Consider the following 15047-nt stretch of genomic DNA (forward strand, 5'->3'; position numbering starts at 1 on the left):
CTTACACTCCCTTTCCACAACTATTTTCAGGCAAAAAACACAAACAACTAACTTCCTTAGTTGTAGTTTGCAAATCAGAAAATATTATTTCCACCTAAAATGTAAAACTAAGTTTGCAACTTCCACAGGAGATAAAGGTTCCTTGATATCTCAAAGATAATTTAAATTGCGGAATCTGCGTTTTGCACATTGATATAAAGCTAATGGGCAATAGTAAGGTTCAAGAAAATAGACTTAGTAAATAAATGGTCATGTCTGTCCATCGGCACTTCTTGTGGAGTAAAAAGTCTTGTCAAATTCTGTAATCCCTATAATCTGAAGGCTGCTTCAAGCAATTTTAACATATTGTTAGCAGGCTCTTCTGTGGTGCCTCTTTTCTGACTCTGTTTCCATCTATTTGCTTTCATATCTTAAACAATAACTCTTATTTCCAGGTGACTTGTTTTGATTATTTGTCAAATAAACTTAATTTTTTATCTAGATTTTCATATCAGAGAGGCTCATTATGACATTGTGAGAATTTCCACCCTAAATATAAAATTGTCTGCTGTTAGAGATACCAGAATATATAGGATTTTCCTACCTTCCCAAACTGAAACCAGTTTTGTGAACACATATTAGGAAACTTTCCACAGCTGGAGTCTCCAACAAATGTTGAATCGTTGATTGTGGCCCATTACAAATTCTAGTATGTCTAGATGGCACAGAGGGGGGAATGTGTGTTTTACAAGATGTTAATTCTTTTAATGAATTGAAAGGAACTGGCCTGTCACTGAGAAGTTCAGCAATTCTCAAGTCAGCCATTTGCACAGTGATATTGATTATGCCGATCATTCTTCACATTTCAAGAGTACTTCAAGGGAACAGTTTTGAAATCCTACCTGTTAAATTGTATTTTCTAAGAACACAAATGCATCCAGAAGCCCAATGCAGATGGCCCAGTGGTGACTTCCTCTGCCCTTTCTCCCCTCATGTTGAGCATGTCAAATGAGACACCCATGAAATGTGAACTGCTCCTTTGCGATTACAATCGGGTGAACAGCCGGCATCCGCCACCCAATCCTGAGAAGAACAGAGAATGTACCTACTCTGATGCAAATGTTTATTCGAAATCAATCTGCCTGGAGCTTTAGTCGGAACAAATGGGGATTACTTGGCCAAGGTTTCAGTTTATAAAAGGCAAGCCTGTTTTATTTTCAAGGAAAACAGCAGTTAGAGCTGAAACCTTTCAGGAGCTTCATCATGTATTATGATTGCCTTTATGCAATGCCTTTTGATCGTAAGTACTTCTGAAGGTATTTCTGCTTAGTACCTCTTGGCTTATATCAGAGATAGATCCTTTACAAATCACCTGCTGTCTTTGCTCTCTTGCAAGCCTATTGTGGCCAACAGAATTACAGCATACTGTAGAAGAAGTTGTCCAAAGCAGAAGATTCTGCTCTCAGCAGGGAAAGCTTCTTGATTATCATAGTAGTTCTATGAACCATGTACGCTAGCCTTGCTTTTGGAAAAGAAATGTATGCACTGCTTTGGATTATATCTCAAAATCCGGAAGGAAATGAAAGGTAGCATCTTCAGAAAATAGAAAACAATTTTTTTATGACAATAACATCATTGAGGGTGGATGAACGCCAGGATATTATATCAATATCCTGATATAATTGCAGATGCATATAGATAAGTAAGCTTGCTGTACCAGAGACAGCTATATTCCTGTTTGCTTTTAGGGAAACATATGCTTCCAGGGATGGTTATAGAAAGGAAACATCTGGCAAATAAACCCCCCTCCCCACACAAAAAATGAAGATTAAAAAAAAATTACAGAACTTTGTTGGGGTAAGAGTAAGCAAGGTTTCGATTGTTACTGTTATAAAAGGGTTACTTGAGCACTGTTGCACCAAGTGACTTACTAAGTGTATTCAATTTAAGAGATGTCTGGGAGATCCAACTTTCCCACATAACTTCTGCCCACCCAGTCCAGATGGCCAGAAAGTGCCTGCTGACAGTCTCCATTCTGGGGCATAGTTGGAGGGCATTTCCCCTCCTATGGTACTATAACCTAATGAAGGATGCCGGTGGTCCCAATCCTGTGATTTCCTGAGGCTTGTGAAATCCTGACTTTTCAGATGAGGGGTGGCTTTGAAGATTGTTTGTGGAACAGTGGCCTGTTTTTTATGTTATGTTATATTATGTTATTTCTATTAATCATTATTGATTATAATTCATCGCACAGTCAGATAGATGTTCAGACTGGATTTGGCATTTTTATCTAGGATCCTATATATTACCTGGAGTCCTTCAGTATGATTCTCTTTATTTAAATCCAATAAATAAATATATACAATAAAACTTTTAAGGAACTTCTAAAATAAAGGGAGGGGAGGGATTTGATTTACACTACAAATATTGCACAACTTTTAAATATGAGACTTCGTGATGAAGGAGCAATGTAGTTATCTTCATTTCTGGGTAAATATATATGGATTGCTTTATTACCATTACAAAGAGTAATGACAAACTGCTGGGAATTATAACAGCTTCCAGCAAAAACATGCTGGAGAGAACTCATATAGACTTTTCTTAACAAGAACTGTGCATTTGAAGCCTAGGACAATCATCTGAAAACATGCTTACAGGTTAGAGTGTTCTGGTGAGGAAAATGAATTGCTACATTTGAATAATATCTGCTCTCATTTTAGGAGCTGGCTGCTCTGTGTAATTTAGTTGTCAATATGAATTGTCAATGAAAGCCAGCTGGGTGACTTTGAGCCAGTCACTCTGTCTCTGCCCAACCTACCTCAGAGGGTTGTTGTGGGAAAAATAGGAGGAAAGTGTGTTGGATATGTTTACCGCCTTGAGTTATCTATAGAAATAATAAAGATAGGACACAAATAAATAAATAATAACATAAAATAAAATAATTAATATTTTAGTCCCAAATATTAGTCTGGATAAGCAGCAGTTCATACATATGTAGTTATAGAATTATAAAGTTGAAGTAAGCCATTTCGAAGATTAAAGCCTTCCCAAGTGATATCAGTCTAATCTCTTTTTATTCTCCTTCAAAAGAACTGTCACCCTGCCTTTACAAGTAACTCAAACAATTTCTTGGAGCAGTGCTTCTTCTGAAGGGGAGTAGTGTTAGCATGGAATGGGACAACTCTGCATGGCCAACTCGCCATGGCCAACAATTCAATTTAATTATTTAAAATAATTAAAAAAATATTTTAATTTTTGTCATTCACATTTCATTTGATCTCTCCTTTTGCTTCTTTCCTTTGATGATTTTATTCCATCATTTCTTTGCTATTAGTGTAACTCTTGTTCCATGGCACATTGTCCTATTATAAGTTGGCCATGGTGAGTTGTCCTGTGGCGAGTTGTCCTAGACCTAGACCCATGTCAGCAAGAGTTCAGCCTGGGAAAAAGGATCCTGGATCCCTTGTAGAGTACAAAATATAATAAAGCAATAACTTGGTATGCTGTAACTCCTGGAATAGGAAAAGGTGTTATGTTAACTTTTCAGAGAGCTAGGTTGTAGGGACAGTATAGGACTCCTGTTGGTCACATGGTCCTAAGTGTTGAATGAATACTAAAATTCCTGGTTATTCCTTCACTTCAGAGAATGAGTTCCATTTTCTGCTCTTCTATTTTTTTTAGATGTAATTGCAAAGTTGGGATTTTCTTGGGGAAGTTTGTCTAATATATTTCTACCTTTCAATAGAAGGCTCCATGAGGCCCAGTGACACCGTTTCAGAGTCCAGTCCAGCGTCCACAGCTACCCAGTCAGGAGTGCCAACTCAGGTGGTCCAGCAAGTCCAGGGCACTCAGCAGGTACGTGGCTCAACTGAGAATCTTGCTATTAATGTGACATAGATGTACTAAAGCAATCAGAGGAAATCTGACGCAAGTTTCCAGATATGTTTCATAACAGTGTAAGAGACATGAGATATAATGAGTAAAAACAAAAGGCATATTGGGTAAGCTGGTCTCCAAAGTAGGTAAGAATAGGAGATTGTTTGTTTGTTTCTTTCCTAGCTTTTTGTTTCTTTAATAATCAAGATGGTTTAAGATGATAAAAATACAAAATATCAGCTACAGTAACATTAATACAGTTGAAATGGGAATTAGTTACTGAAACAACAATTAAAAGCCTGACCGCTGAGGGAGTGAGAGCCAGATGTATTTCCCTAGGGCAGGGGTAGGCAACCTTGGCTCTTTTATGACTCGTGGACTTCAACTCCCAGAACTCCTGAGCCAGCCATGCTGGCTCAGGAATTCTGGAAATTGAAGTCCACGAGTCATAAAAGAGCCAAGGTTGCCTACCCCTGCCCTAGGGAGTGTGCTCCATGTTTTGGGATTCATGCAGGAAAACTGTCAGTCTTTTAGTGACAAGAAAATCTTGTCAAGCAAGACAGGTTGTAACCAAGGCATAGATAACTATTGTTAAAGGCAGCCTGTTCAGGAAGGGTCACATTTGGCTCACTAACTGTAATTTGTGATCATGCTCCTTCTATTGCTGTACAACTGCAACTCAAAGAAGTCTCACTTCAGCTCCAGAGTCCAGCTTTTTCCCTACCAACAGCAATTCTATGTTATTTATTTAAAGGATTTGTATAGCTGCCCATCTTGTGGCACAACTCTGGGTGCTTCAGAACAATAAAACAATAAAACTACAAATCATAAAAACCAATAAATCATGAAAACACAAACTAAAAACCAGCCCCCTCTTTACTCTTGAGTAAAGAGTCAAATTTTAGTGGCCTTCTGGAAAGCTAAAAGAGTAGGGGTTTGACAGATTGCTGGGTGGAGGGTATTCCACAAGGTAGGGGCAGCTATTGGAAAAGCACTTCTATTCTTCTCTAGTTTTAATTGTTCTCTCTCATCCATTTGAATATCAAAATTAAGTAATACACAAATGTACTGATTAATTCTTTGGAATTAGAAAAATAAAAGAAAATAGAGCTGGGTGTCAACAGCATACCAAGGACAGTACAAAAACTCCAGATAATCTCCCTAGCAATTTCACGTAGATGGCGAATAGCATACAGGTAGTCCTTGACTTAACAGCCGTTCATTAATGATGGGCCAAGGTTACAATGGCCTTGGAAAGGGCCCTTTATAGCCTGTAAAGTAATTCCAATCATCACAACATTGCCTGCCTCCTCACGATCAAGTGATCACAGTTTGGTTGCTTAACAACTAGCTCACCTTTATTCCTTTTACACCTGGCTGCATCATCTTCTGATGTAGCGCTTAAGCTAAAACGACCAGAACAGTCCAATACCATATTTGAACAAAAATCCAGTTAAAATATATATTTGAATTTACAAGGCTATTGGTTTCTCAAACATTTTGCCTTAGAATGCAGTCACTTGTCTGATATGATAGAGGTTCTGCTTGAGAAGGGGGCTGGACTAGAAGACCTACAAGGTCCCTTCCAGCTCTATTCTATTCTATTCTGGATCAAGAAAGGCCTTTTTTCAGCAAAGGTCTTACAAAAGTCCATTTAAGATAACAGGGACATGTACCATACTTAAAGAAGCATTAATCACCTCTCTTAACCATGGAACCAGTCCCAGTCTGATACTGACTCTACTGGGTGGGGCAAGGATTAAGCACACACATGGAGGCCCCTTAGCTATCACATCATCAAGCTGAATTGTCAAGCTGAAAAGGATCTATATGAAGCTGACAAGGTTACCTTCATATGATTTGCCCCCAAATTGGAGTTTAAATCAAAATAACCCTATGACTTTGTCTGCAAAGAATGTTGAAGGTTGCTCACAGGGACCCTCCATCGGTTCCAGCTTTCCTCCATCCACATCTTCATAGACAGAGTGATGGAAATAGAAAACATTGTTACCCTGTTCATTGCAAATGATGTGGACACCGAAAAAAAGACCCTCTTTACTACATGCACTACTGTAGGGTAGATTTCAAATCGGCCTTAAAGAGATTCTGCCTGTACTAAAATGTATAATCCAATTCATTATGAATTCCTCCCTCTGCACCTCGCCCTCTGCTTTTGTATTTTGTTCTTGATTATAATACAAGAGCAAGAGAAGCAGATGATCTCAAATTGGAAGTGGTATTCTTTTTCTGAAATGCTTTTGCTTTTGCAACTGAGAACACTGGGTTTTCACTCAACTTGAAATCCTGAAATAACAAAAACAATATTTTACAGGTAGTCCTCAACTTACAACAGTTCGTTTAGTGACTGTTCAAAGTTACGAGAGCACTGAAAAAAGTGACTTATGATCATTTTTCATACTTACCACCACTGCAGTATCCCCATGGTCACATGATCGAAATTCAGATGCTTGGCAACTGGTTCATATTTATGACAGTTGCAGAGCCCCTGGGCCACATTATCACTTTCTGCAACCTTCTGACAAGCAAAGTCAATGGGGAAGCCAGATTCACTTAACAACTGTGTTACTAACTTAACAACTGCATTGATTCCCTTAACAACCGTGGCAAAAAAGGTTGTAAAATGGGACAAACACACTTAAAAAATGTCTCACTTAGCAATAGAAGTTTTGGGCTCAATTGCGGTCAAAAGTTGAGGATTACTTATATTGGCTTTTCTATATAATGAACTTCAAATTCCTGAGTAAGAAAAATAAAGTGATTAAGGCTAAAAGTCTTGTTTTTTTATTCTGTTCTCTTCTGTGCAGAGGTTATTGGTTCAAGCCAGTGTACAAACAAAACCTGGAACAGTATCTCCTCTGCAGCTTACAAGTGTGCAAGTTCCCCCACAGGTGAGTCTCATTTCTTTTACTGATGCTACTACAAATGGTTGGAAATGTGTTGAAGCATTCTCCTTTGTCCAGCAACATGCCTGCTGGACAATATTCAGGTGCTTCATACATTGCTGTAAAAATGTGCTGTATTTATAGTTCTTTTTCTGTTATCAGATGTAGCTGCATTATGATACTAGCTTAAGCTAGCATGTTTATCCCAAGAAATGTCATGTGAAGGCTGCTAAGTAATAAAACACTTTTCACAGTCTTCACAAAATGCATATTAGTTTATCTGATTCATACCTCATTTTTCCATATGAAAGGAAGACCAAGGCATATAATGCTGAAAGAGATTAACAAAGATTAAGAAAAGAATTAAAGTATGATTAAGATGAATACATGAAGTAAATCTTAAATTATTTTTTAAAGATGAAAAAGTAGAGACATCAAAGATTAAAACCTGTATCTTAAATCATGTTCATAATGGCAACCAGTTCAGGTTTTTCAACATTAGGGTAATACGGTCCCTATATTTTCCATCAAGCTAATTGACAGAAGTGCTGAGAACTAAAGTTTGTGGGCACTCTTCCAAGAGTGGCCTGATGTAAAATACAAAAGACATAGAAGCTATTTGGTTCGGGAAAGTGACTGATGACAATCAGAGACAATTATGTAACCATTCCCCTTGCTATTGTCACTGCCTTGAGATCCAGATTCAGCCGAGGACCAAATAGAACCCTCACACTGTGGAATTCTTCTGCCAAGGAGAATACAACCATAGGCTGAAAGGCAGTCTTAGGACCAAGTTCCCTGTTAATAAAATCTGGTTTAATTTTGATTTACTCACCTCATTAAGTGTAATACAGGGAATCCTTGAAGTTATGACCATTACAAAGTCCTCACAATCACATGGCCATGATTCAGGTACTTGGCAACTGGCTTGCATTTATGGTATTTCCATTGTCCCACGGCCATGGTTGCTGTTTGCCACCTTCACAGCTGGCTTCCAACAAGCAAGTCAAGGGGTAGCTGGCAGCAAGCCATGGCCATGTGACCTGCTTAATGACTGTACCACTTAGGACTTTCAGTGGACGAAATGGTGGATATGTACTGTATCTCTGAACACTGGAGGTGGTGCCAAGGCATAAACTGCTGACTAGGTGACAAGCCTGGGCCAGCAGAGCTTTTCTGGGCAAGGCAAGACCAGGGGAATGCCCACTTGCGCTCTGGAAGGCAGCTCACTGTGAGGACATGCACAGGACCCAAAAGGCAACTCACGAGTAGAACATGAGCTGTGAAAGAAATATTAAGCTCATACCTTTGAGTGGAGTCTGCTTAAAGATACTGGGTTTGCCAAAATCTTCACCTTCTACTGCACATTTGGAATATATCAATTTTAAAAGCTACAGAGATCTGAGCAGTAGAGCATCCTTCAACCCAGATTACATTGAAAAGAAACAATTAGAAGGATTTAAAATAATTAAAAGCAAAACATTTGATTAGTTTGAAGTAAAAAAACTTAAAACAAATTAGGAGGATGATTGAGTTGGACTATTATTTACTTTAAAGCATTTTTGAGTTTATTAAATAAATAATACATACATTGAGAGAACAAAGACCTTTCGTCGATTTGTTATAGGGATGATTTGTTGGTTTCATTAAGCAAAGAGAAAAGGGAAAGTTATGAAAAATGATCTGATTGTAGATGTCCAGAATGCTGAATGTGACTAAAGGTGCCAAGGATATAGAAAAAGGGAATTTAAAAAATGAAGAATCTGTAATACAAATAAATTAAAAATAAAATGAAAAATTTTGCAAAATAAAACAAATAAATCAAGAGACGGAAAAAGATTTAGATGATGTGATACCATAGGAATTAAGACAGAGAATTTTGTTTGAGGCTCTTCCAGAGGAACCTGGTGAAGACATCAAAGAGAGGGTTGTTGAATCTTTTGACAAAAGTTTTGGAATGGGATGCAGAGGTTATGAGTGCCTAAGTGGACAAAGCATACAGAATTAGCACAAGATATACAGAATTAAGAGATATAATTGTGCACTTTGTCAAGAAGGGTACAAGAGATCATGTTCTGCAACATTTCAGTACTGAGATTGGGATTAATAATTCAGAAGTAATTGTGCTCAAAGATATATCTATCAGTATTGTACAAAAATAATATACTTTTTGATTGCTAAACAGAAAAATACCATTTTGTTGGGATAAACTGGAATGAGTAATTTTAACTTTTAAGCAGCAGATATTCCAACTTACAAAAGGCAAGAGATTTTTTGAAAGGTTTAAAGAGGAATTAGAGGATACAAAAGGATTCAAAAGGAGTTACGCAGCAAGTACAGCAAGCAGTTATAAACTTAGAAAGTACATCATAAGCATGATTTTTAAATACCTAATGTAGAAATATAAGTGGAGCAACTGCTGCCTCCAACAGAAAAAAAGTATTTGATTATTTGAAAAAGTTGAAACAAGATGTAATTTGTCTATATTTGGGGCTGCTTTGGGTACAGCCTACATGTTATTTTTTATCAAACTTGGTCTTGTTCACTGCCCTCTGGAAAGAGGAAAAACAGATATAGTTGGGCCAGTTTTAAGGAACATTTTTCATGCATATGTATATAATATAGTCTCTTTGTATGCACACAGGAAATAATATGCAGCATCAGTGTAAATTGAGGCAAATAATAAAGCAGTTTTTGGCACAACCTACTGAATGTATGTAAATAGGTTGCTTGGCCCAAAGAACATAGCAACTTACCAGTTGGTCTTGCTTGTTAATGATTGGCTCAACTTATCATAATTCTTCTAAAGATAATCAGACCTTTTTATGCCAATTGTTTCAGCGGCTCGTGGTACAGAATACATCTCAAACTAGCAAAGGAGGATCAATAGCTTTGACTGTACATGGTGTGCAACAAGTCCACTCTTCACCTGAGGTGAGTGATCAAATATTCAGATTTTGCAGGTCTTGTGAAGCATATTCACTATGTAGATGTCCTGTTTGCTGTGCATCAAAGAAACTACAGTTTGACCTTCACTGCCTTTTGGTATTGCTCATCTGCACATCTGTCTTCCAATTCTGTCTTTGTTGCTTTCCTTTCCCTGCCTGCTTTTATTTTCTTTACCTAATTAGTCAATCCTGACTCACTTTTAAATAGACCAAAAACAAGTACATAGATTTATCATCCCAGCAATACTGTTAACTGGGGGGGGGGGAATCAACATGTGTTGGCCACTTAAAAATCAAATTGTCTCTAAGGAAATGAATGAACTGAAGGTTTAATATTCCATGTAATTCCAAAAAAGTACTTCAGAGTTAACGGGAAGGAGAATGTAGCACCTATCCAAAACACTTTAAAGCAATTGTATATTTTCAAAAGGGCGAAAAATACCAAGAAAATATGGCTGCTTTAGAAAGCTGAAGTCAGATACTGCATTTGTATCATCTAAATCAGAGGTGTCAAACTGCCAGCCCGCAGGCCGGATGCATCATTGCAAAACTGCGCCCACCCCATTACCGGCAATGGCAAAAAAGTTGCGATACGTCGCGACACATCACGTGACGTTGCGAGTTTGACATCCCTGATCTATATGCTCAGGAATACCTGAAGCACCATTTTGGAATTGAAATCAAAGTGCTTCACAGCTACAATGAAAAGCACAGAAAACAAATTCAAGACTAAAGATCTATTAACCAAGGAACAGACAGAACTTGGGATAGCTCCATGTGTATCCCAGTGGATGATATTTCCCTGCTGAGTGGAATGATGGTTTGTTTTGTTTGCTGTTTTTAAGTTTTGTATGCTAGGGAAACAGAATTCTTCTGAATGTGCTTCCTTGGTTACTTTCCCACCCCTATCCATTGTTTTGTAAGTGGTTAATAATCTGGCTTTCCCTATCTGAAACCCATTTTATTGTGCTCCTCATAACAGAAAATTCAGTAAGTTAAAGTTAGTGTAAATCTGAGATTTCATTTTTCATTATGGGCAAGAATAGAAAACAGATCAATCTCTTCTGAAGTGTCAAATTTATTAAAAGATTTTCTGCATACATCTTCTTGAAATATAGATTGTTGCACAAGCTCTTTGTTGCTGATTACCTTATACCAAGCTTTAGTAATGGTAATTCTTAATAAATCCTAACAATTAATGTAATGCTTTAGAGCTCTCAACCAAACTTTATGTCATTACAGTCCTTTCAATAGGCTAAGGCTACTTTCATCCATCTTATGCAGGAAGGATAGTTGAGAGAAAATGCTTTGTATTATCAAAACAATGTGATAGTTCCTTTCCTGGGACTTTTCTGGTAATTTCTGAATCTATTCCATCTCTAGGGCAGGGCTCTTCAACCAGTGGTATGGATACCACCTGTGGTACATTGGCACCTGGCAGGTGGTATGCGACCATCCTAGAAAAGTGGTAGTGGGGGAGGGGAATGAGCTGAACCGGTGGCAGCACCGCACAAGCCTGAGCGAGAGATGGCTGGAGCTGCAGGGCTGTCAGGGCTCAGTGGAAGCGCCAGGATCAGCACCAGGCTCCAGCTGGAGCTCAGCGCTGATCCTGGTGCAGCATCTCCAGGGTCTTGTGATTTACATTCAGATGCTTGGCAACTGATTCATATTTATGACGGTCACAGTGTCCCAGGGTCATGTGAAGTGACCAAAACCTGATGCAACCACCCAGCAGACAGAGGGAATAAAAACCAAACACCCCCCACCCCACCACCGCTGCCAATCCTCAACAGAAATGCTCACAACAATGAAAACCTCAGACAGGAGGAAGAGCGCCGCCGGGTGAGCAGGCAGGTGTCTTGCTCGGCTGTGGCTTGGGGGGCACTTTTTTCAGTGCCATTGTAACTTCGAACAGTCACTAAGCGAACTGTTGTAAGTCGAGGACTACCTGTACTTTATCACTTTTTTCCTTTTTTTGGGGGGGTCATCACCTTTTTGACACCTTGCTAGGCGACTGGTGGTACTCGGATGTTGCCATATCCTAAAAGTGGTACAATGGGTGAAAAGGTTGAAAAGCCCTGCTCTAGGGAATAATGTGCAACGTGGGTCACAATTATGCTCTGCTGTGCTAACATTGCTCTTACAGAATCAACACATGCCCATTAGGGTTTGTATGCATTGAAGTAATTTGTTTGGTGCAGAGCATGAATCAAGACATTTTAGAAGCAGAAGAGAAAGAATTGTAATGATAAGGATTCCAGTAAATCAATAATTTGGTCTGGCCTCAGTGATCTTTGAAAGATTAGGGAAAGATTGTTCTGATTCCATTTTGCCCTAATAACAAACAGAAAAAATTCAGCTTAGAAAATGCTTTCTCCTTGGATAAATAGCAGTTCTTGCGAAGTCCTTGCTTGGCAAATTTAAACCTCATGCAGATAGTCCTCAACCTACAATAATCTGTTCAGCAACTGTTTGAAGTTATAATGGTGCTGAAAAATGATGGTTACAACTGGCCCTCAGAGCCCCACCTGTCACAGCACTCATACACCCCAGTACCCTATTCTAGGCTTGCTGCACCTCCCTCACATACCTACACATCTTCACAAACCATCACCATACCCCCCTCATGCATCATCTCCAACTTAGGCCACACCTCTTGGATACCCCATTATGTATCTAACCTGCCCTGCACCACTCAGGGACCCCATCTACTCATTCACTCTTTCATGCATACTCCCTTTTACCCCTCTTGTTCCTCCCAACCAACAGGAGCCACTTACCTGCCTTCAAAGCTGGGGCTTGCAATTTCCTACTGGCTTCCTCACTGACTTTGGTGGTGGGAAGCAGGCATGAAGTTGCCTCACTTTAATGACTGTGGGATTCAGTTAACAATGTCAACTAGGACTGCAGCTATTCCCATTATTAAGCAATGCATGCACACTTTATGACTGCATTGCTTAGTAGTGGAAATTCCAGTTCCTATTGCTATTGTAAATCGAGAACTACCTATATGTAATAGGTATGTTGTCTATTGCAGTTGATCTTACATGCATGACTCAAAAGAGGTATTTATAGCTGACCATTATAGTTTAAGCTGTATAGCGCTGTTTCAGTCTTCTGTTTCTTAAATAACGTTGGCGGGGAGGGAAAGGAAAGGACATCAGCATTTTGAGGATTATTGGCTATGCTGATCTTGCATGTTAATATAGTTTTTGGTAATAATTTAGTACTGCCATTTTTCACTTCATTAATGAAAACAACCACTGAAAGTTTTGAAGGAACCCTAGTGTATTTTAAAAATCAGTTCACTATAAGCATGAATATTGTAAAAATAAAAAAACAACAAAAAGACAAAAAGCAACAAAAAGGCAAGATTTTTAAAAAAACAAATTAAAGGATCATTTTGCCAAGGAATGATGCATAAAGATAAATTCAGTATGATACCAAAATCTGAAGTCAGTCCCGTAATATTGATAGTATCCAGGTTTGTCCAGCTTTCATTGGTGGTCAGTCTGTAAAAACATATATGCAAAATTAATTCCATTGAACTCATTGAGATATATGACACAATTTGTTCTGATTTGAGCATAGTTTTTGAATGATTCTTTCTCCTATTTTAACAAAAATCAATTCTACATTCTCAGTCTTACAAATTAAGCAATAAGCTAAAAGAATTGCCCAGATAAATAGAATGTGTTTATATACTGCTTACTTCAGTGATTTATTTATTGGTTTTTTTGTACTGCTTGTTTTAATTAATTGAATATTGTTAATTTGAAGTCATATTTTGTTGAGATTTTGGCTCACAGGGCAATTTTTTGCAAGGTTAATGGTGGACCTACAAGAAAGATTTGCTGCTGGATTCTAATTGCCCTTAGTCAAGGATTTTTCTGTATGCTTGATGTTCATTTCAAATCAACAACCAGTGTTTGAGATATAGAGGTGATTCAGCTTATGGAAATGATCGTGCCTAAATTTTTAGGTTGCAGAGCTCAGTTTAGTTTACCAGTGAGCTACGACAATCAAGTAGGAAAAAAATTTATTATGTTCACCACCTTAAGTTATTTATAAAAGTACTAAAGGCAAGATATAAATAAATACTAAATAAATAAAAAATAAAATAAATCTGAGGGAATATCTCAGGCCAGTCAAACACAGGTAATAGCATATCATTGAACCCACTTTGTGGCAATGATAGCTTTGAAAGAACGGTAGTTCTATAGCACTGTTTTGTTCATAACCTGGTTTTTTTTGTATATAAAATTTTTATTATTTTGAATTAAACAACAAATACAAATGATGCATCTACAAACACCACAAAAGAAAAAAAAAATTTACTCAAAATATTTCCGAATACTCCCGGCAGTCCCCGCCTTGCCTCCACCCTTATCCACTTTCCCTCTCTTTCCTCCCCCTAACCCCACAACCTCTCCTCTTTCCTCCTACCACTCTACATCCCTTTCGCCTTCTAACACCACATCGAGTGCAATTTGGGGAACCTGCCAGGAATATCCTCTTATTATTACAATTCCATTATATACTTATAATTATTTACTACATCAATTTATAATTTCCCCTTAAACCCCTCCCCTCCCCGACTTCCCAGAACTAAAACAGGATTCAACACCTCATAAAGCAATCAGTTTAAAAAAAAACTTTAACTCAAATAATTAAAAAACAAAAATTAAACTCCATTTTAACTCAAAACTCAAAACAAAATTATCCATCTTCCCCAAATCCAAACATCTAAAAAAGTAAATTCTACCATTTCTCTTATAATCATTCAAATATCTTAATCCCAGTAAATACAGATTTTAAATTCTTTAAAATAATATAATTGCTTACATATATAACATTAATCATCTAATATCTTATTTTTCTTATTTAAATCCTTTAAAATAATACAATTATATTTATATATATCCTTAATCATCTTAAGTTCTAACAAACATTTTACTAATCCAAAAAGATTAAAAAAACATTGACTTCAAAAACATTCCTTATTCCCAACCTCCTTCTTACATTTCTTCCCAATTTTTCATTCTTTTTCACATACAAAATCAGTCAAAATCAATAAACCTTCAACCTTTTACACCTTAATCCCAACAAATGCAAATTTTAAATTCATTAAAATAATATAACTGCATACATATATGACATTAATCATCTAATATCTTATTTTTAAATCCTTTAAAATAGTACAATTATATTTATATATATCCTTAATCATCTTGAATTCCAAAGAATATTTTACTAATCCAAAAATTTAAAAACATAAGCTTCAAAAGCACTCCTTTTTCCCAACTCTCCATCTTACATTTCTTCCCAATTTTTCATTCTT

The 15047-nt window shown here is 37.4% G+C and overlaps 1 protein-coding gene across 1 annotated transcript in view; it reads left to right on the forward strand.

The window, feature by feature from the left end:
- The window catches only part of RFX1 (regulatory factor X1), a 48225-nt gene that overhangs the window by 3502 nt on the left and 29676 nt on the right, over positions 1-15047 (forward strand). The window contains exons 2-4 of the mRNA XM_015827457.2: positions 3725-3834; positions 6681-6764; positions 9600-9692. Coding sequence (XP_015682943.1) covers positions 3725-3834; positions 6681-6764; positions 9600-9692 — 287 coding nt within the window. The remainder of the gene's footprint in view (positions 1-3724; positions 3835-6680; positions 6765-9599; positions 9693-15047) is intronic.

The sequence above is a fragment of the Protobothrops mucrosquamatus genome, unplaced genomic scaffold (assembly GCF_001527695.2).
Source record: "Protobothrops mucrosquamatus isolate PMUCROS unplaced genomic scaffold, P.Mucros_1.0 scaffold_215, whole genome shotgun sequence".
Lineage (NCBI taxonomy): Eukaryota > Metazoa > Chordata > Lepidosauria > Squamata > Viperidae > Protobothrops > Protobothrops mucrosquamatus.